Raw genomic sequence first — 22035 nt, 5'->3', positions numbered from 1 at the left:
ATTGGCATGCTGACTGAAGGAATGTCTACCAGAGCTGCTGCTAGAGAATTGAATGTTAATTTCTCTACCATAAGCCATATCCAACATCATTTTAGATAATTTAGCAGTACATACAACTGGCCTCACAACCGCAGGCCACGTGTAACCAAGCCAGCGCAGGATCTCTACATCAGGCTTCTTCACCTGTAGGATCGTCTGAGGAGGGGGAGGGGGGTGCTGAGGAGTATTTATGTCTGTAATAAAGCCCTCTTGTCTGGAAAAACTCATTATAATTGGCTGGACCTGGATCAGGCCCACCCATGGCTTCACCCCTGCCCAATCAAGTGAAATCCATAGTTTAGGGCCTAATATATTTATTTCAATTGACTGATTTCCTTCTATGAACTGTAACTCAGGAAAATCGTTGAAATTGTTTCATGTCGCGTTTATATTTTTCTTCAGTATAGATGACGCTGGTTGAGTTTTTGTTTTCATGGTCCTTCGACCATTAAATGTAATTACATTTTTCGTACAGGTCTTGTACCTGTCGTCCCAATCATGCTCCATTGAGCAAGTTTCAAAGTTGACACCAACCCCTTTGTCCCCATAGTTGAAGAAAAATCAGGTTACACCTTAGCCCGACCTTCAACTGGTTAAGTAAAAGGCGAAAAGCATTAAAGCTGTGCATCTGTGACATTGGGTACCATGAGGAATGCGTAGCCTAGTTTCTATGGCATCAAAGCACAACTTCTCAGCACATTCCAAAGCGGGAATAAGCCTCTATTGGGTAATGATTCAGCTTACTCAGTGATCTTATTGTCCTCTGTAAGCTCCAAAGCGTCAATGTGGTCCTCAACGACAATATTGTCCTCAGCAACATTTATGTCTTGGTTGACCGTTTTCTCCTCTGATATTTGACTGTCTTCAGTGATTGTAATAATGACTGAAACTTCTGCTATCTTATTCTTCCCAGGACATCTATTCGCCCGAGATATCTTATTCTCTACAGTTACTATTTTCTCCTCTGCGACTTTTCTGGCTTCATCGATTGTTTTCTCATTGGATATTTCCCGCATAGTATTCTGCTCATTCATTTTAATTTTCACAATGACTGTCACCTCTTCTGTTATTTTATTGTCTTTAGACATCTTATTATCCTGTGCGGTCGTAATGCCTTCATCAGTCTTCATTTCCTCAACGACGGTAATCTCGTCTGTAAACGCTGGAATCTTATTTTCCTCAGAACTTTCATTTTCCTCTGCTCCTTTAGTCTCCGCAGAAATCGTCTCTCCAACGGCCATCTCTCCAACCGCTATATTCCTATCAGAAGATGTCTTGTCCTTATTTACATGCTTTCCCTCAGGTATCTTGATATCCGGTGTTAGGATGCTCTCTTCAATCTTAATTTTCTCAACGGCAGTAACCTTTGTCTTATTCTTGTCAGGTCTTTTATACTCCACTGTACCTTTTGTCTCCTCTGACATCTTATTTTCCTGTTTAGTTGTATTTTCTCCAGCGTTCTGAATTATTTCCTCAATGACCTCAATAACCTCATCTGTAACCTCTGGTATTTTGTTATTGTCAGGACTTTTATTTTCCTCTGTTACTTCTGTCTCAGATATCTCCTCTCCACTGACTATATCCTCCACTGCGGTTGTATTCTGTTCAACATTCCTGATTACCTCATTGACTGTTACCATAGGTATATTCTCTTCAGTGACTCCATTCTCATCAGCAGCAGCAACTTTTTTGTTTTCGTGTACATTTTTCTCCTTAGATATCTTATTGTCTTGTGTGGTCACATTCTGTTCAATGATCTTCACTTTCTCAGCGTCTGTAACCGCAGATACTTTAGCCTTGTCCGGATTTTCATTTTCCTCTGTTACTTGTGTCTCCTCAGATATCTTATCGTCAGTAATTATATTCTCTTCGGGAACAACTTTTGTGTCTTCGTGGAAATGACTCTCTTTTGCTATCTTACACGCCACTAGGGCCGTATTCTGTTCAAGGTTCTTCATTTCCTCCGTGATTGTAACCTCTATTATTTTAGTCTCAGATATCGTACTATCCTGTGTAGTCATATTATCTTCCGTTTTTGGAACTATGTTCTCAAATACCGTAACCTCCTCTGTTACTATATTCTCCTCAGATGCAACCCTTTTGTCTTCATTGAAATGAATCTGAATAGATATCTTATTGTCCTCTGTTATCGTATTCTCTTCGGGACTCTCAATGTCCATGCTCTCGTCGCTCTCCGCCTGAAGCATCTGCAACCTGGACGGTGTGCAGAAGGGGACAAACAGAGCTTCAGACAGTCTCAGACAGTTACAGTCATAAACCGTAGTTTTAAACATGTACAGAGCTCGATTTTACACATCAGTTTTCAATAGTGCTCCCCAAATAGTGGGCAAAACCAATATTGATCATTTTAGGGCTTAATCCGCTTATGGAGGGTGCCTTGAAACTCCAGTCACCCCTGTAATTTGAACGGCTGCATCCATATCACGAAGAGCAGACAAACAGCAGACAAACAGAGCCCCTCAGCCCTCCAGAATGTATGTAGGCTACTGTGCAGCAGTCTTAGAAATCTCAAGCTCCGTATCCTATCAAACATCTGGTTAATGAGTCAAACTGTAGAGGGAAGAGGATGGGGTCAAAGGTTTGGATGTGAGATGTTAACATGCTTGAGATAGAGGCTGCCCCTAACTACAGATTTCGGATCAGATTAGACGACCCCTGACTGTAATCTTAACCATTAGGGTGGCGATTTAATGTTTGACACCAGAGAGAAGTGGTTAAGGGCAACATTCATCTACTCTGCTGCGGATAGAAGCGTGGAAGGGTAACATGGAGTAGGAGCGGGACTTACTCAGGGTCTTCCTCGTTCTCTTCCTCCTGGATATTGGGCAGTCTTTGCAAAACAGACAGTGAGCAGGATGATTATTAAGGGTCGTCTCCTTGGCGATGACATGTCCTGGTGTGTGTATGGGTTTGCATGTGTGTGAGAGCAAGCCGCTGCACGACGGCACTAAGTGCAGCTCTCAGCCTTACATTGCGCTTTTTATCACAACCCAGTGATCCTCACTTCATTGGCTCAGCACGAACCAGCTCAGCAACACACACTCCAGCACACTCACATGTGCATCGAGATGGTAGGGGATGGACGTTCATTCACCTATGGGTGTGTGTTTGTGCGTATGTTTGTGTGTGTGTGTGTGTGTACGTGTGTGTGTGTGAGTGAGTAGATGTGTGTGTATGTGTCTGTGTGTATATGTATGTGTTTGTATGCAAACATGCATGTGTGTGTATGTGTTTCTGTGTGTGTATGTGTGTGTGGGAGGGGGTGGGACGTACTGCTCTCCATCAGTCTCTTGCTGTGAGTCTGTGGCCCTCTGGGCACTGGCAGCCTGCTCCTCCTCTAGTTGTCTAACTGCCATCTCAGCCGCCTGTCTGGCCACCTCCTCAGCCATCCGTGCTTCTTTTAACTGCTGCTGCAGCCTGGAGACCAGGTGAGTGGGCAGGGGTCAATACATCGAACAATCACACAGAGCCAAAAGGCATTGATGAACACAACGGCCAATCCCAATTCAATCACTCGTACAGACAAAGGGAGACAGATCTCTGGGGGAAAAAAATACGAGATTGTAAAAAAAAGTGAGTGTGAGACAGAGAGAGAAATTACATAGAGAATAGGAGGAAGAGGAAAACAGATGGAGTCTTTTATTACTTCTCCTCCACTTTCACCATAGCAGCCTCCTCTGCCTCTTTCTTTATGCTCTCTATGAGGGGAGTCCATCTCTCTGTCTGTGTCTCTGCATCTTCTGCTTCTTGTTGCATTTCCAGAACCTGCTGCAACAGAGAAATACGGAACACACAGAGAGTACGGCTATTGCAGCTCCAGATAAAGAACATTATTAAGCTCAATGGAATTTCCATTAGGAAAATGGAACAGTTTTGTTTCTGTCACATCATGTTGGTGACTTTCTGGTCAGCTTTGAAGCTATTGCCACTTTTGTCCATTCAAGCACGGTAATCTACTGACTACCAGCAAGGCTGTATCTGATTCTGCCTCTGACCTGGGGTATGAGTGAGGGTAAGGCCTGGAGCAGGGCCGCTCCCTGAGCCACTTTGTTCTCCTTCTCCTCCCAATCCGGGTCCACCTCCTCCAGAACCATTTCTTCATGGCCTTGCAGGATGAGGACTAAATTGGAAATAGGAAACAAGTTGCACGAAAAGGAGGTGGGTCAGTGGGTTAAGTGTTAGAGGATATGGAACAGTAGGGTGGGATCAACCAATCAAGCGAAAGACCTCATATTCAGCAGCCAATTAATGCTTAAACTGTATTCATAACCAAGTGGGAAGGTGGTATTTATCACATACGGCTGGGAAAAATCCACTTGAAACCCCTCCAACTAGTGGGAAGCTCGTCTATCATCCCCGAGCTTCTACTTCTCCCGCAAGCTTCGACCTCTTCGAGCTTCAACTTCTTCGACTTCTCACACAATTTTCCTACTAAGGAAATTACCTCGATAACAGCATTTTGGCAACCGATTGAATCCCATCAGTCACAATAGGGACTCTTTTTTTGTACTTAACAGGTTCTACAGAAGTTAAAGTTTTCTTTATCATCAAATAAGTAATATATTATGCATTACCAAGGTGTCTAATATGGTTCAGAGAAGTTTCATATGATTTCTCAAAATGGTCACAAGACCGCAAGCATGAATCTCCAAGGTGTACTTTTAGCGATGCATTCGGCACCAGAAGTCTGTATTCAACAATTTCAAACATAATGTTTAAAGGGTGTAGTTTACATATGCACTCTAATTTTCAATAGATTGAATCCATGATGCTCGTGGTATATGAAAATATCTTAATGGTCATATTTGTGACCAATGGGAAAATACAGTGGCTTTGACGATTATCCATTAGCCTTTACATACGTGTAAATCAGCGATTTTGACTGTAAAATGTCATATTTTGATATTTTTGGGGGAATTGCCATTGGGGAATTACCAGACTTACGCTTATAGGGAAGGACATTCAACAAGAACAAATGACTAATGATTGGCGGAGAGAAATTGATTATACAAATATTGTGGGGCTGTTTTGTTAGGCTTCAGTGTGGCTTTTGACATTATCGATCATAGTCTGCTGCTGGTAAAACTGATGTATTATGGCTTTACATCCCCCTGCTATATTGTGGATAAAGAGTTACCTGTCTAACAGAACACAGAGGGTGTTATTTAATGGAAGCCTCTCCAACATAATCCAGGTAGAATCAGGAATTCCCCAGGGCAGATGTCTAGGTCCCTTACATTTTTCAACTTTACTAACAACATGCCACTGGCTTTGAGTAAAGACAGTGTGTCTATGTATGCAGATGACTCAACACTATACATGTCAGCTACTACAGAGATTTAAATGACTGCAACATTAAACAAAGAGCTGCAGTTGGTTTCAGAAGGGAAGATATACGTTTGTCCTAAATATTTAAAAATCTGAAAGCGTTGTATTTGGGAAAAATAATTCACTAACCCCTAAACCTTGACTAATCTTGTAATTAATCATGTGGAAATTGAGAAAGTAGTGGTCATGGTCAAAACATATTGATACAACAGTAGCTAAGATGGGTCTGTCCATAATAAAGCGTTGTTCTGCCTTCTTAACAGCACTATCAACAAGGTAGATCCTACAGGCTCTAGTTTTATCGCACCTCTACTCAGTCGTGTGGTCAGCTGCCACAAAGAGGGTCTTAGGAATATTGCAATTGGCTCAGAACAGGGCAGCACGGCTGGCCCTTGGATGTACACAGAGAGCTAACATTAATAATATGCACATCAATCTATCCTGGCTCAAAGTGGAGGAGAGATTGACTTCATCACTACTTGTATTTGTGAGAGGTATTGACATGTTGAATGCACCAAGCTGTCTGTTTGAACTACTGGACACCCATGCATACCCCCCTAGACATGCCACCAGAGGTCTCTTCACAGTCCCCAAGTCCAGAACAGACTATGGGAGGCACACAGTACTACATGGAGCCATGACTATAATGGAACTCTATTCCACATCAAGTACAGTGCCTTGCGAAAGTATTCGGCCCCCTTGAATTTTGTGACCTTTTGCCACATTTCAGGCTTCAAACATAAAGATATAAAACTGTATTTTTTTGTGAAGAATTAACAACAAGTGGGACACAATCATGAAGTGGAACGACATTTATTGGATATTTCAAACTTTTTTAACAAATCAAAAACTGAAAAATTGGGCGTGCAAAATTATTCAGCCCCTTTACTTTCAGTGCAGCAAACTCTCTCCAGAAGTTCAGTGAGGATCTCTGAATGATCCAATGTTGACCTAAATGACTAATGATGATAAATACAATCCACCTGTGTGTAATCAAGTATCCGTATAAATGCACCTGCATTGTGATAGTCTCAGAGGTCCGTTAAAAGCGCAGAGAGCATCATGAAGAACAAGGAACACACCAGGCAGGTCCGAGATACTGTTGTGAAGAAGTTTAAAGCCGGATTTGGATACAAAAAGATTTCCCAAGCTTTAAACATCCCAAGGAGCACTGTGCAAGCGATAATATTGAAATGGAAGGAGTATCAGACCACTGCAAATCTACCAAGACCTGGCCGTCCCTCTAAACTTTCAGCTCATACAAGGAGAAGACTGATCAGAGATGCAGCCAAGAGGCCCATGATCACTCTGGATGAACTGCAGAGATCTACAGCTGAGGTTGGAGACTCTGTCCATAGGACAACAATCAGTCGTATATTGCACAAATCTGGCCTTTATGGAAGAGTGGCAAGAAGAAAGCCATTTCTTAAAGATATCCATAAAAAGTGTCGTTTAAAGTTTGCCACAAGCCACCTGGGAGACACACCAAACATGTGGAAGAAGGTGCTCTGGTCAGATGAAACCAAAATGTAACTTTTTGGCAACAATGCAAAACGTTATGTTTGGCGTAAAAGCAACACAGCTGAACACACCATCCCCACTGTCAAACATGGTGGTGGCAGCATCATGGTTTGGGCCTGCTTTTCTTCAGCAGGGACAGGGAAGATGGTTAAAATTGATGGGAAGATGGATGGAGCCAAATACAGGACCATTCTGGAAGAAAACCTGATGGAGTCTGCAAAAGACCTGAGACTGGGACGGAGATTTGTCTTCCAACAAGACAATGATCCAAAACATAAAGCAAAATCTACAATGGAATGGTTCAAAAATAAACATATCCAGGTGTTAGAATGGCCAAGTCAAAGTCCAGACCTGAATCCAATCGAGAATCTGTGGAAAGAACTGAAAACTGCTGTTCACAAATGCTCTCCATCCAACCTCACTGAGCTCGAGCTGTTTTGCAAGGAGGAATGGGAAAAAATGTCAGTCTCTCGATGTGCAAAACTGATAGCGACATACCCCAAGCGACTTACAGCTGTAATCGCAGCAAAAGGTGGCGCTACAAAGTATTAACTTAAGGGGGCTGAATAATTTTGCACGCCCAATTTTTCAGTTTTTGATTTGTTAAAAAAGTTTGAAATATCCAATAAATGTCGTTCCACTTCATGATTGTGTCCCACTTGTTGTTGATTCTTCACAAAAAAATACAGTTTTATATCTTTATGTTTGAAGCCTGAAATGTGGCAAAAGGTCGCAAAGTTCAAGGGGGCCGAATACTTTCGCAAGGCACTGTAACTCATGCAAGCAGTAAAATAAGATTTAAAAAACAGATAAAAATACACCTTATGGAACAGCGGGGACTGTGAAGAGACACAAACATAGGCATAGGCACAGACACATGCATACACACACATACACATGGATTTTGTGCTGTAGATATGTGGTAGTAGAGTAGGAGCCTGAGGACACACTTAATGTGATGTGAAATCAGCTGTGAATGTATTGTAATGCCTTGGCAGCAGCTAATGGGGATCCATAATACATAGACTCATACACTGAAAAAGTGTCATTGAAAAGTAATTGAACAAATATTTAACGTCAATAGGGGGCGTAAATCTGGTTAACAGGCTAAGTGTCTCTACCAAAATGGTAGATCTGGTTTATGTGCGTTTTGCTGAATAGTCATGAAGGTAGACCTGGTTTATCAGAGTATTGGGACATAGCCACAGGTGTAAACCTGGTTCATATGGGTATTTGGGCTGAGACAGTCAGAGGTCACCAAGTGCAACATAGTTTCAGCGTGTAAATCAGCTAGAAAGATGTGTCGGCATCGAGTAATTGTCTCTGGTCCCCTCCCAGTTAGGGGGAGTGATGAGCTCTACAGCAGTCTCACAACTCAATCGCTGGTTGAAAACTGTTTTCTGCCCCTCCCAAAAGATAGAATTTGTAGATAATTGGCCCTCTTTCTGGGACTCACCCACAAACAGGACCAAGCCTGGCCTGCTGAGAAGTGATGGACTCCATCCTAGCTGGAGGGGTTCTCTCATCTTATCTACCAACATAGACAGGGCTCTAACTCCACAATGAAATAGGGTGCAGGCTGTTAGCCAGCCTGCCAGCTTAGTGGAGTCTGCCACTAGCACAGTCAGTGTAGTCAGCTCAGCTATCCCCATTGATACCGTGTCTGTGCCTCGACCTGGGTTGGGCAAAACTAAACATGGCGGTGTTCGCCTTAGCAATCTCACTAGGATAAAGACCTCCTCCATTCCTATCATTATTGAAAGAGATCGTGATACCCCACGTCTCAAAATAGGGCTACTTAATGTTAGATCCCTTACTTCAAAGGCAATTATAGTCAATTAACTAATCACTGATCATAATCTTGATGTGATTGGCCTGACTGAAACATGGCTTAAGCCGGATGAATTTACTGTGTTAAATGAGGCCTCACCTCCTGGTTACACTAGTGATCATATCCCCCGTGCATCCCGCAAAGGCAGAGATGTTGCTAACATTTACGATAGCAAATTTCAATTTACCAAAAAAATTTGCGTTTTCGTCTTTTGAGCTTCTAGTCATGAAATCTATGCAGCCTACTCAATCACTTTTTATAGCTACTGTTTACAGGCCTCCTGGGCCATATACAGCGTTCCTCATTGAGTTCCCTGAATTCCTATCGGACCTTGTAGTCATAGCAGATAATATTCACATTTTTGGTGACTTTAATATTCACATGGAAAAGTCCACAGACCCACTCCAAAAGGCTTTCGGAGCCATCATCGACTCAGTGGGTTTTGTCCAAAATGTCTCTGGACCTACTCATTGCCACAGTCATACTCTGGACCTAGTTTTGTCCCATGGAATAAATTATCTTAATGTTTTTCCTCATAATCCTGGACTATCGGACCACCATTTTATTACGTTTGCAATTGCAACAAATAATCTGCTCAGACCCCAACCAAGGAGCATCAAAAGTCATGCTATAAATTCACAGACAACACAAAGAATCCTTGATGCCCTTCCAGACACCCTCCACCTACCCAAGGACGTCAGAGGACAAAAATCAGTTAACCACCTAACTGAGGAACTCAATTTAACCTTGCGCAATACCCTAGATGCAGTTGCACCCCTAAAAACTAAAAACATTTCTCATAAGAAACTAGCTCCCTGGTATACAGAAAATACCCGAGCTCTGAAGCAAGCTTCCAGAAAATTGGAACGGAAATGGCGCCACACCAAACTGAAAGTCTTCCAACTAGCTTGGAAAGACAGTACCGTGCAGTATCGAAGAGCCCTTACTGCTGCTCGATCATCCTATTTTTCGAACATAATTGAGGAAAATAAGAACAATCCTAAATTTATTTTTGATACTGTCGCAAAGCTAACTAAAAAGCAGCATTCCCCAAGTGAGGATGGCTTTCACTTCAGCAGTAATAAAATATTCTTTGAGGAAAATATCATGATTATTAGAAAACAAATTACAGACTCCTCTTTAAATCTGCGTATTCCTTCAAAGCTCAGTTGTCCTGATTCTGCACAACTCTGCCAGGACCTAGGAACAAGGGAGACACTCCAGTGTTTTAGTACTATATCACTTGACACAATGATGAAAATAATCATGGCCTCTAAACCTTTAAGCTGCATACTGGACCCTATTCCAACTAAACTACTGAAAGAGCTTCTTCCTTTGCTTGGCCCTCCTATGTTGAACACAATAAACGGCTCTCTATCCACCGGATGTGTACCAAACTCACTAAAAGTGGCAGTAATAAAGCCTCTCTTGAAAAATCCAAACCTTGACCCAGAAAATATAAAAACTATCGGCCTATATCGAATCTTCCATTCCTCTCAAAAATGTTAGAAAAGGCTGTTGCGCAGCAACTCACTGCCTTCCTGAAGACAAACAATGTTTATGAAATGCTTCAGTCTGGTTTTAGACCCCATCATAGCACTGAGACTGCACTTGTGAAGGTGGTAAATGACGTTTTAATGGCATCAGACCGAGGCTCTGCATCTGTCCTCGTACTCCTAGACCTTAGTGCTGCTTTTGATACCATCGATCACCACATTCTTTTGGAGAGATTGGAAACCCAAATTGGTATACACGGACAAGTTCTGGCTTGGTTTAGATCTTATCTGTCGGAAAAATATCAGTTTGTCTCTGTGACAAATCAACTGTAAATTTCGGTGTTCCTCAAGGTTCCGTTTTAGGACCACTATTTGTTTTCACTATATATTTTACCTCTTGGGGATGTCATTCGAAAACATAATGTTAACTTTCACTGCTCTGCGGATGACACACAGCTGTACATGGTGAAGCCCCTAAATTGCCCTCGCTAGAAGCCTGTGTTTCAGACATAAGGAAGTGGATGGCTGCAAACGTTCTACTTTTAAACACGGACAAAACAGAGATGCTTGTTCTAGGTCCCAAGAAACAAAGAGATCTTCTGTTGAATCTGACAATTAATCTTAATGGTTGTACAATCGTCTCAAATAAAACTGTGAACGACCTCGGCGTTACTCTGGACCCTGATCTCTCTTTTGACCAACATATCAAGACTGTTTCAAGGACAGCTTTTTTCCATCTACAGAACAGTCCAAAAATGATGCAGAAAAATTAATCCATACTTTTGTTACTTCTAGGTTAGACTACTGCAAAGCTCTACTTTCCGGCTACCCGGATAAAGCACGAAATAAACTTCAGTTAGTGCTAAATACGGCTGCTAGAATCCTGACTAGAACCCCAAAATTGTATCATATTACTCCAGTGCTAGCCTCCCTACACTGGCTTCCTGTCAAGGCAAGGGCTGATTTCAAGGTTTTACTGCTAACCTACAAAGCATTACATGGGCTTGCTCCTACCTATCTTTCTGATTTGGTACTGCCGTACATACCTACACATACTACGGTCATAAGACGCAGGCCTCCTAATTGTCCCTAGAATCTCTAAGCAAACAGCTGGAGGCAGGGCTTTCTCCTATATAGCTCTATTTTTATGGAATGGTCTGCCTACCCATGTGAGAGATGCAAACTCGGTCTCAACCTTTAAGTCTTTACAGAAGACTCATCTCTTCAGTGGGTCATATGATTGAGTGTTGTCTGGCCCAGGAGTGTGAAGGTGAACGGAAAGAATCTGGAGCAACGAACCTCCCTTGCTGTCTCTGCCTGGCCGGTTCCCCTCTTTCCACTGGGATTCTCTGCCTCTAACCCTATTACAGGGGCTGAGCCACTGGCTTACTGGTGCTCTTTCATGCCGTCCCTACGAGGGGTGCGTCACATGAGTGGGTTGAGTCACTGATGTGATCTTCCTGTCTGGGTTGGCGCCCCCCCTTGGGTTGTGCCGGTGCGGAGATCTTTGTGGGCTATACTCGGCCTTGTCTCAGGATGGTAAGTTGGTGGTTGAAGATATCCCTCTAGTGGTGTGGGGGCTGTGCTTTGGCAAAGTGGGTGGGGTTATATCCTTCCTGTTTGGCCCTGTCCGGGGGTATCATCGGATGGGGCCACAGTGTCTCCTGACCCCTCCTGTCTCAACCTCCAGTATTTATGCTGCAGTAGTTTATGTGTCGGGGGCTAGGGTCAGTTTGTTATATCTGGAGTATTTCTCCTGTCTTATCCGGTGTCCTGTGTGAATATAAGTATGCTCTCTCTAATTCTTTCTTTCTCTCTTTCTCTCTCTCTCGGAGGACGTGAGCCCTAGGACTATGCCTCAGGACTACTTGGCATGATGACTCCTTGCTGTCCCCAGTCCACCTGGCCATGCTGCTGCTCCAGTTTCAACTGTTCTGCCTGTGGCTATGGAATCCTGACCTGTTCACCGGACGTGCTACCTGTCCCAGACCTATTATTTGACCATGCTGGTCATTTATGAACATTTGAACATCTTGGTCATGTTCTGTTATAATCTCCAACCGGCACAGCCAGAAGAGGACTGGCCACCCCTCATAGCCTGGTTCCTCTCTAGGTTTCTTCCTAGGTTTTGGACTTTCTAGGGAGTTTTTCCTAGCCAACGTGCTTCAACACCTGCATTGCTTGCTGTTTGGGGTTTTAGGCTGGGTTTCTGTGCAGCACTTTGAGATATCAGCTGATATACGAAGGGCTATATAAATACATTTGATTTGATTTGATATAGATATGCAGATGTAGATCTGGTTTATATTAGTATTGGGACACAGTCAAAGGTGTAGACCTGGTTTGTACAGTAGTAGTATTTGAGCTGAGTAGCAGGGTAACCTGGTTTACATTTTATGAGGATTCAGGCTACGACACATTTCGACCTGGCTTAGTTGACTAAATGTGTTCAAGAACAGGTGCAGACTTTGTAGGTATGTAAATTGGTTCTGAAGTACAGGTGTCGACCTGGTTTGTATGAATAGTGGGGCTGAAATGCATAAGCACACCTATTGTTATGACAATTGGCAGTTATATGTAACAGTAAAAAAAAATCTATATTGGGTTAGAAGTGAAGATGTACACCTGGTCTGTAAGGATATTGAGGCTGAAGTACAAGTGTAGACCTGGTTTGTATGAATGTTGAGGCTTGGGCACTGGGGGTAGACCTGTCTTATATGTATGCCCATGGATTTACCTGGTTTATATGAGTAATGGGGTGTAGGGATACACAAGGCTCATACAGGTAATGGGTCTTAATGGACATGTATTGCCCATTCAAATCCTTTCTGGCAACAAGTTTGTGGTAATACAAAAAGTGAATGGGGCTTTGGCACATGTGTTTTACCACTGTACTATGAGTTTATCTAGGAAATGATTTGTGTATACAGGTCAGAGGTCACAGTACTAAGATATGCAAATAAAAGTGTTGGGGTGTGAGGCTAATAGCTGGATATAGGTTACTGTTGTTGACTTGCGGAATACAGGTCTAAGGAAAGTGAGTAACAGGACTGAGATAGGCAAGTAACATGGGTGAGGTGTGTTGGCAAAGGACCTGGGGTTTATGATTAGCAAATCGGGCATTTAGGGCTAAGATATGGGTGTATCTGTACTTGATTGTATCAATAAGAGTGTACTGGGATGTGGGTTTTTCTTAAATCAGCTATATTGCAGACATATTATGGCTTCTATCAATGTAATTGTCTGCATCATTTCCAATACCCCATATGTATTCTTTTTGTAAATATGCAGTACCAGTCAAAAGTTTGGACACACCTACTCATTCAAGGGTTTTTCTTTATTTTTTACTATTTTCTACATTGTAGAATAATAGTGAAGACATCAAAACTGTGAAATAACACATATGGAATCATTTAGTAACCCAAAAAGTGTTAAATCAAAATATCATGTTATATTTTATGTTCTTCAAAGTAGCCACCCTTTAACTTGATGACAGCTTTGTATGCTCTTGGCATTCTCTTAACCAGCTTCATTAGGAATGCTTTCCAATAGTCTTGATGGAGTTCCCACATATGCTGAGCACTTTTTGGCTGTTTTTCCTTCACTCTGTGATCCATCTCATCCCAAACCATCTCAATTGGGTTGAGGTCAGGTGATTGTGGAGGCCAGATTATCTGATGCAGCACTCCATCACTCTCCATGGTCAAATAGCCCTTACACAGCCTGGAGGTGATTGTCCTGTTGAAAAACAAATGATAGTCCCACTAAGTGCAAACCAGATGGGATGGCGTGTCGCTGCAAAATACTGTGATAGCCATGGTGGTTAAGTGTGCCTTGAATTCTAAATAAATCACAGACAGTGTCACCACCAAACCTCCCCCACACCATCACACATCCTACCTCCATGCTTCACGGTGGGAACCACACATGTGGAGATTATCTGTTCACCTACTCTGCATCTCACAAAGACACGGTGGTTGGAACTAAAAATCTCAAATTTGGACTCATTAGACCAAAGGACAGATTTCCACTGGTCTAATGTCCATTGCTTGTGCTTCTTGGCCCAAGCAAGTCTCTTCCTCTTATTGGTGTTCTTTAGTAGTGGTTTCCTTGCAGAAATCCAACAACGAAGGCCTGATTCAAACAGTATCCTCTGAACAGTTGATGTTGAAATGTGTCTGTTACTTGAACTCTGAAGCATTTATTTGGGCTGCAATCTGAGGTGCAGTTAACTCTAATGAACATATCCTCTGCAGCAGAGTTAACTCTGGGTCTTCCTTTCCAGTGGTGGTCCTCATGAGAGCCAGTTTCATCATAATGCTTGATGTATTTTGCGACTGCACTTGAAGAAACTTTCAAAGTTCTTAAAATGTTCCATATTGACTGACCTTCATGTCTTAAAAATGATGGGTTCTGACTTCTAAACTTAAAAATCTGAAATATCCTTATTCATGTCACTGAGGGAGAGAGGGGAATGTTGAACGTTTACATTCTGTCAGGATATGTTATTGTTAGCCATCAGGGATCCTATGGGAGGAGAAGATACCCAGTATGGTACAAGTCAACATGACAGCCGTGAGTTGGGGAGGAGAGAGGAATTTGGGCAGAGGTCAGGTTAGATGAAGAACAGATATCAATAAAGTTTTGTCTAGCAACAGAGGTGTATTGGCTGTTCAGATGTGTAAGGAGGGGGCTCAGCATAGGAGAAAAGGTTAAATACCAGTACTTGTGTGAATATGTTTTTTGTCTGTTCAGCTGTCCGACCCTTTGGGGTGAATAAACTTGGTTTGAGCTTTTAGAGTTTTCCGTCAATGCTTACCCTATTATTTAGAACCTAACAAAGTAATGATGGACTTTCATTTATTTTTGCTTATTTGACCTGTTCTTGCCATAATATGGACTTGGTCTTTTACCAAATAGGGCTATGTTCTGTATACCACCCCTACCTTGTCACAACACAAACTGATTGGTCAAACGCATTAAGAAGGAATTAAATTCTACAAATGAACTTTAAACAAGGCATACCTGTTAATTGAAATGCATTCCAGGTGACTACCTCATGAAGCTGGTTGGGAGAATGCCAAGAGTGTGCAAAGCTGTCATCAAGGCAAAAGGTGACTACTTTGAAGAATCTCAAATATAAAATATATTTAGATTTGTTTTTTTATTTTATTTTATTTCACCTTTATTTAACCAGGTAGGCAAGTTGAGAACAAGTTATCTATTATTTACAACTATGACCTGGCCAAGATAAAGCTAAGCAGTTCGACACATACAACAACACAGAGTAACACATGGAGTAAACAAACATACAGTCAATAATACAGTAGAAAAACAAGTCTATATACAATGTGTGCAAATGAGGTGAGATAAGGGAGGTAAGGCAATAAATAGGCCATGGTGGCGAAGTAAATACAACATAGCAATTAAACACTGGAATGGTAGATGTGCAGTAGATGAATGCGCAAAGTAGAAATACTGGGGTGCAAAGGAGCAAGGTAAATAAATATGTGAATATGTACTGGGGCTATGTACAGGTGCAGTGATCTTTGAGCTGCTCTAGCAGCTGGTGCTTAAAGCTAGTGAGGGAGATAAGTGTATTCAGTTTCAGTGATTTTTTGTAGTTTTTGTAGTTCATTCCAGTCACTGGCAGCAGAGAACTGGAGACACTTATCTCCCTCACTAGCTTTAAGCACCAGCTGTCAGAGCAGCTCACAGATCACTGCACCTGTACATAGCCCATCTGTAAATAGCCCAAACAACTACCTCACCCCCTACTGTATTTATTTATTTGGCTTTGGGGGTGGAGAGTTTACAGTCTAACCAGACACCTAGGTATTTGTAGTTGTCCACATATTCTAAGTCAGAACCGTCCAGAGTAGTGATGCTGGACGGGCGGGCAGGTGTGGGCAGCGATCGGTTGAAGAGCATGCATTTAGTTTTACTTGTATTTAAGAGGAGTTGGAGGCCACGGAAGGAGAGTTGTATGGCATTGAAGCTCGTCTGGAGGGTAGTTAAAACAGTGTCCAAAGAAGGGCCAGAAGTATACAGAATGGTGTCATCTGTGTAGAGGTGGATCAGAGACTCACCAGCAGCAAGAGCGACCTCATTGATGTATACAGAGAAGAGAGTCGGCCCAAGAATTGAACCCTGTTGCACCCCCATAGAGACTGCCAGAGGCCGGACAACAGGCCTTCTGATTTGACTCACTGAACTCTATTGAAGAAGTAGTTGGTGAACCAGGCGAGGCAATCATTTGAGAAACCAAGGCTGTTGAGTCTGCCGATAAGGATGTGGTGATTGACAGAGTCGAAAGCCTTAGCCAGGTCGATGAAAACGGCTGCACAGTATTGTTTCTTATCAATGGCGGTTATGATATCGTTTAGGACCTTGAGCGTGGCTGAGGTGCACCCATGACCAACTCTGAAACCAGATTGCATAGCGGAGAAGGTACGGTGGGATTCGAAATGGTCGGTAATCTGTTTGTTAACTTGGCCTTCGAAGACCTTAGAAAGGCAGGGTAGGATAGATATAGGTCTGTAGCAGTTTGGGTCAAGAGTGTCTCCCCCTTTGAAGAGGGGGATGACCGCAGCTGCTTTCCAATCTTTGGGAATCTCAGACGACATGAAAGAGAGGTTGAACAGGCTATTAGCAACAATTTTGGCAGATAATTTTAGAAGAAAGGGTCCAGATGGTCTAGCCTGGCTGATTTGTAGGGGTCCAGATTTTGCAGCTCTTTCAGAACATCAGCTAACTGGATTTGGGAGAAGGAGAAATGGGGAGGCTTGGGCGAGCTGCTGTGGGGGGTGCAGGGCTATTGACCGGGGTAGGGGTAGCCAGGTGGAAAGCATGGCCAGCTGTAGAAAAATGCTTATTGAAATTCTCAATTATAGTGGATTTATTGATGGTGACAGAGTTTCCTATCCTCAGTGCACTGTGCAGCTGGGAGGAGGTGCTCTTATTCTCCATGGACTTTACAGTGTCCCAGGACTTTTTAGAGTTTGAGTTGCAGGAAGCAGATTTCTGCTTGAAAAAGCTAGCTTTGACTTTCCTAACTGCCTGTGTATATTGGTTCCTAACTTCCCTGAAAAGTTGCATATCACGGGGGCTGTTCGATGCTAATGCAGTACGCCACAGGATGTTTTTGTGCTGGTCAAGGGCAGTCAGGTCTGGAGAGAACCAAGGGCTATATCTGTTATTGGTTCTACATTTCTTGAATGGGGCATGCTGTAATGGATCTCTTCGTCGTCTGACGACGAGTATGAAATATCGGACCAATGCGCAGCGTGGTAAGTGTCCATGTTAATTTATTGACTGAACACACAAAACAAAATAACGAAGTGAATGGAAGAATCGAAACAGTTCTGCAAGGTGACATACACTAAATAGAAAACAACCACCCACAAACAAGAGTGGGAAAACAGGCTACCTAAGAATGGTTCTCTATCAGAGACAATGATTGACAGCTGCCTCTGATTGGGAACCATACCAGGCCAAAAGCAGAAATACATAACATAGAACAAAAACATTGAATGTCCACCCCAACTCACGCCCTGACCAAACTAAAACAGAAACATACAAAAGGAACTAAGGTCAGGACGTGACACATGCTTATTTAAGATGGCGAGGAAGGCATTTTTAAAGAATAACCAGGAATGCTCTACTGACGGGATGAGGTCAATATCCTTCCAGGACACCCGGGCCAGGTCGATTAGAAAGGCCTGCTCGCTGAAGTGTTTCAGGGAGCGTTTGACAGTGATGAGGGGAGGTTGTTTGACCGCAGACCCATTACGAATGCGGCAGTGATTGCTAAGATCTTAATTAAAAACAGCAGAGATGTATTTAGAGGGCAAGTTGGTTAAGATGATATCTACGAGGGTGTCCGTGTCTACGGCTTTGAGGTTGTACTTGGTAGGTTCATTGATAATTTGTGTGAGGTTGAGGGCATCAAGCTTCTGTGTTATTTCTTAGTATTGATGTCTTCACCATTATACTCCAATGTAAAAAATAGTGCACATAAAGGAAAACCCTTGAATGAGTAGGTGTGTCCAAACTTTTGAGTGATACTGTATACATTTTAAAATATATTTACCTTCTTTATTATTTCCCCCTAACCCTTTCACCCCTCCCCTAATTTGAGTAAACAAATGGACAACAATACTTAGACTTCTACTTCCAGCTTATACATATTATATACATTTTACGGACAATATATTTTACATTACTTATCTTTTGCTTGTTTTTAGTCCCACCCTTCAGCTACCCTCAACCCCTACCATCTATTGCATCTCTGAAGACCATCCCGTTTTGATTTCTAGCTGCCATATATTTTCCCACTGTGCTGAGATGTTTCACAAAGGTTCTATTTTCATAGTTTATACAGATTGTAAATTATGTTTTATTATATTATGGACCTATTGACTATGACTTTTCAAATCCCCCAGCAGTGCTATTTGCAGAGCTAGCTCCATGTAAATGTTCCAAAAACAGGGCAGTACCAAAACAAGTGATCTGATGATTCTGGGTGTTAGTTTTAGGGCATGAGGGTAACAGGGCTGGGATGTGTGAGTAATTTGGTTTAGGTGTGTGGGTAAGTGGGCTGAGGTATATAGAGATTGGAGCTGAGAAATAGGGGTACAGTGCATTCAGAAAGTATTCAGACACCTTGACTTTTGCCACATTTTGTTGTTACAGCTTTATTCTAAAATAGATTATATATATTTTATATTTTATCATCAATCTACATGCAGTACTCCATGATGAAAAAGCAAAAACAGGTTTTTCTAAATGTTTTATTTATTTATTTTTTTACCAGAAGGACCCTCTGGAAGTATCACATTTGCAAAAGTATTCAGACCCTTTACTTTGTTGAAGCACCGTTGGCAGCGATGACAGCCTCAAGTCTTCTTGGGTATGACATCACAAGCTTGGCACACCTGTATTTGGTGAGTTTGTCCCATTCTTCTCTGCAGATCCTTTGAAGCTCTGTCAGGTTGGATGAGGATGGGACACAGCTATTTTCAGATGTTTGAGTCCTGGCCCTAACTGGGCCACGCAAGGACACCCAGACTTGTCCCGAAGCCACTCCTGCGTTGTCTTGGCTGTGTGCTTAGGGTCATTGACCTGTTGGAAGGTGAACCTTCGCCTCAGTCTGAGGTCCTGAGCGCTCTGGATCAGGTTTTCATCAAGGATCTCTCTGTACTTTGCTCCGTCCATCTTTCCCTTGATCCTGACTAGTCTCACAGTCCCTGCTGCTGAAAAACATCCCCACAGCATGACGCTGCCACCACCATGCTTCACTGTAGGGATGGTGCCAGGTTTCCTCCAGACGTGACACTTGGCATTCAGGCCAAAGATTTTAAACTTGGTTTCATCAGCCCAGAGAATCTTGTTCCTCATGGTCTGAGAGTCCGTCAGGTGCCTTTTGGCAAAATCCAAGTGGGCTGTCATGTGCCTTTTACTGAGGAGTGGCTTCCGTCTTGCCACTCTACCATAAAGGCCTGATTGGTGGAGTGCTGCAGAGACGATTGTCCTTCTGGAAGGTTCTCCCATCTCCACAGAGGAACTCTAGAGCTCTGTCAGAGTGACCATCCGATTTCTCGGTTTGGCCGGGCGGCCAGCTATAGGAAGTGTTGCTGGTTCCAAAATTCTTCCATTTAAGAACGCTGGAGGCCACTGTGTTCTTGGGGACCTTCAATGCTGCAGAATTTGTTTTTGTACCCTTCCCCAGATCTGTGCCTTGACACAATCCTGTCTCAAAGCTCTATGGACAATTCCTTCGACCTCATGGCTTGGTTTTTATTCTAACATGCACTGTCAACTGTGGGACCTTATACAGTATAGACAGGTGTGTGCCTTTCCAAATAATGTCCAATCAATTGAATTTACCACAGGTGGACTCCAATCAAGTTGTAGAAACATCTCAAGGATGATCAATGGAAACAGGATGCACCTGAGCTCGATTTGGAGTCTCATAGCAAAAGGTCTGAATACTTTTGTATATAAGGTTTTTTATATTATTTGCAAAAATGTCTAAAAACATTTCTTCTCATTATGGGGTATTGTGTGTAGAATTGTATTATATGCAGAGCACTGTATGTTCCCATTGGTCACAATTGTGACCGAGATTAAAACATACTTACGTTTGACATACATTTAAAACATACATACTTTTACATACATTTCAATATTTAAAAAAAAACTATATGGATTACATGTTAAGGATTACATGTTAAGGGCATAATATTTGCATCGTGGCATGTCTGGGAAAAATGTTGGAACAAATGGCTTGATAAATGCAGCAACATAACATTATTTATAAAAAGCAATCTATTAATATGGTTTCTGAACACTATCATTTGTTTACAAGCATGATAGCTGGTCCCGTGTGGCTCAGCTGGTAGAGCATGGTGCTTGCAACAACAGTTTTTTAGCTGTGTTTTTTGTTTTTTGCCAATTAACCAATCAGCGTTTCTCAATGAGTTCAAAGCACATGAATTCATCCGACTGGCATTTGCAACTTCAAAACTGGTAATTACCATCTTCCCACTTGGTTATGATCGCAGTATTACTCCACTCCCAATTTGAATATTCAAATGAAAGCGATAGTCTACCCAATTTACAACCTCATCTTAGTCCTCATCTTATGGACTCAGAGGATCAGTGGGCCCACTGATTTTGCTCAATATACTGTATAGCGAATTTGGGGGTAGCCCAGAACCCGGGTCCAGCGACTGTGAAGCCAACACCTTAACCATTACACCAAGAGGTCAGAACATTTTGACTAGGTTGCTAGGTGTTGATTTAAGGTCGCTACTTCACCTCTTTCCTTCGGGAGAGTGTTCTAAGTCCCCCACCTGTACACACCTCTCCGATGGCCTCACAGGCACCATCCCATTTCTGACACCAATGTAGCAAAGTCGGGGGGCAGCCCCAATTGGGACTCGAACCCGGGTCCAGCAACTGTCAAGCCTTAACCGTTACGCCAAGAGGAATGAACATCTTGACTAGGTCGCTAGGTGTTGGCTTAAGGTCGCTTCAATACATTGCAGTACTGTGTTTTACAAAATGTTAGAACTAGCAGTACAGATCCATTTAAAATATATTCAACAAATACAATGTACCCAACTTCTAATCATATCATGTAATTCAGACCCCTTTATATACTTGGCTGTTATAATATTTATAGGTATAAGCCTAATTGATTGATTGATTGATTGATTGATTGGTAGATTGATTGGTAGATTGACTGTCACACAAAACACCAGACTGCATTTCAAACTCTTTATTAATCATAAACAAACGGCATATAATGTAAAAACATCTTCATAACAATAGGATTGCTGCCTGGGCTTAGCTAGTTATTGTGTTTGTCTCATTGGACAAACACAATAACAACAGTACTAACAGTAGTGTGTACTATGCTAACAGTATGTTGACTACAAACCGTGTGTGAAATATAGTGCCAATCCAACAGTTTTTTTTTATTGTCACGTTTCTATGCAATCTAAAAACAAGCAGTGTATTGATTCTACACGGTTTAAAATGAGAATGGAAAGTATTGGAAAAAGCTTATACTAGCTGTGATCACCCTGTCTGTCTGGAGAAAACCGAATTCCTAGGCTTTTTGAGGTTCCTAGGCTTTTTGGAGAAATCATTAGCATCAATGCACTATTGCAGTTAGAGTGAGATATTGTTTCCAAAGTTATGATTCTAACAGATAATGATCATAGCATGATCACGCCTATGTTTACACAGCCATCCTAGCAACCCGATTCAGATGTTTGTTTCATATTCAAC

The 22035-nt window shown here is 42.2% G+C and overlaps 1 protein-coding gene across 1 annotated transcript in view; it reads right to left on the bottom strand.

Moving 5' to 3' along the window:
* The window catches only part of LOC139384349 (cyclic nucleotide-gated channel beta-1-like), a 51706-nt gene that overhangs the window by 18004 nt on the left and 11667 nt on the right, over positions 1–22035 (bottom strand). Inside the window, exons 7-11 of the mRNA XM_071129059.1 lie at positions 4056–4180; positions 3707–3828; positions 3334–3477; positions 2849–2890; positions 784–2253 (exon numbers count right to left, since the gene is read on the bottom strand). Coding sequence (XP_070985160.1) covers positions 784–2253; positions 2849–2890; positions 3334–3477; positions 3707–3828; positions 4056–4180 — 1903 coding nt within the window. The remainder of the gene's footprint in view (positions 1–783; positions 2254–2848; positions 2891–3333; positions 3478–3706; positions 3829–4055; positions 4181–22035) is intronic.

Source organism: Oncorhynchus clarkii, chromosome 26 (assembly GCF_045791955.1).
Source record: "Oncorhynchus clarkii lewisi isolate Uvic-CL-2024 chromosome 26, UVic_Ocla_1.0, whole genome shotgun sequence".
Lineage (NCBI taxonomy): Eukaryota > Metazoa > Chordata > Actinopteri > Salmoniformes > Salmonidae > Oncorhynchus > Oncorhynchus clarkii.
Note: the sequence above shows the minus strand (reverse complement) of the source record. Positions and strands in the feature narration are given on the sequence as shown.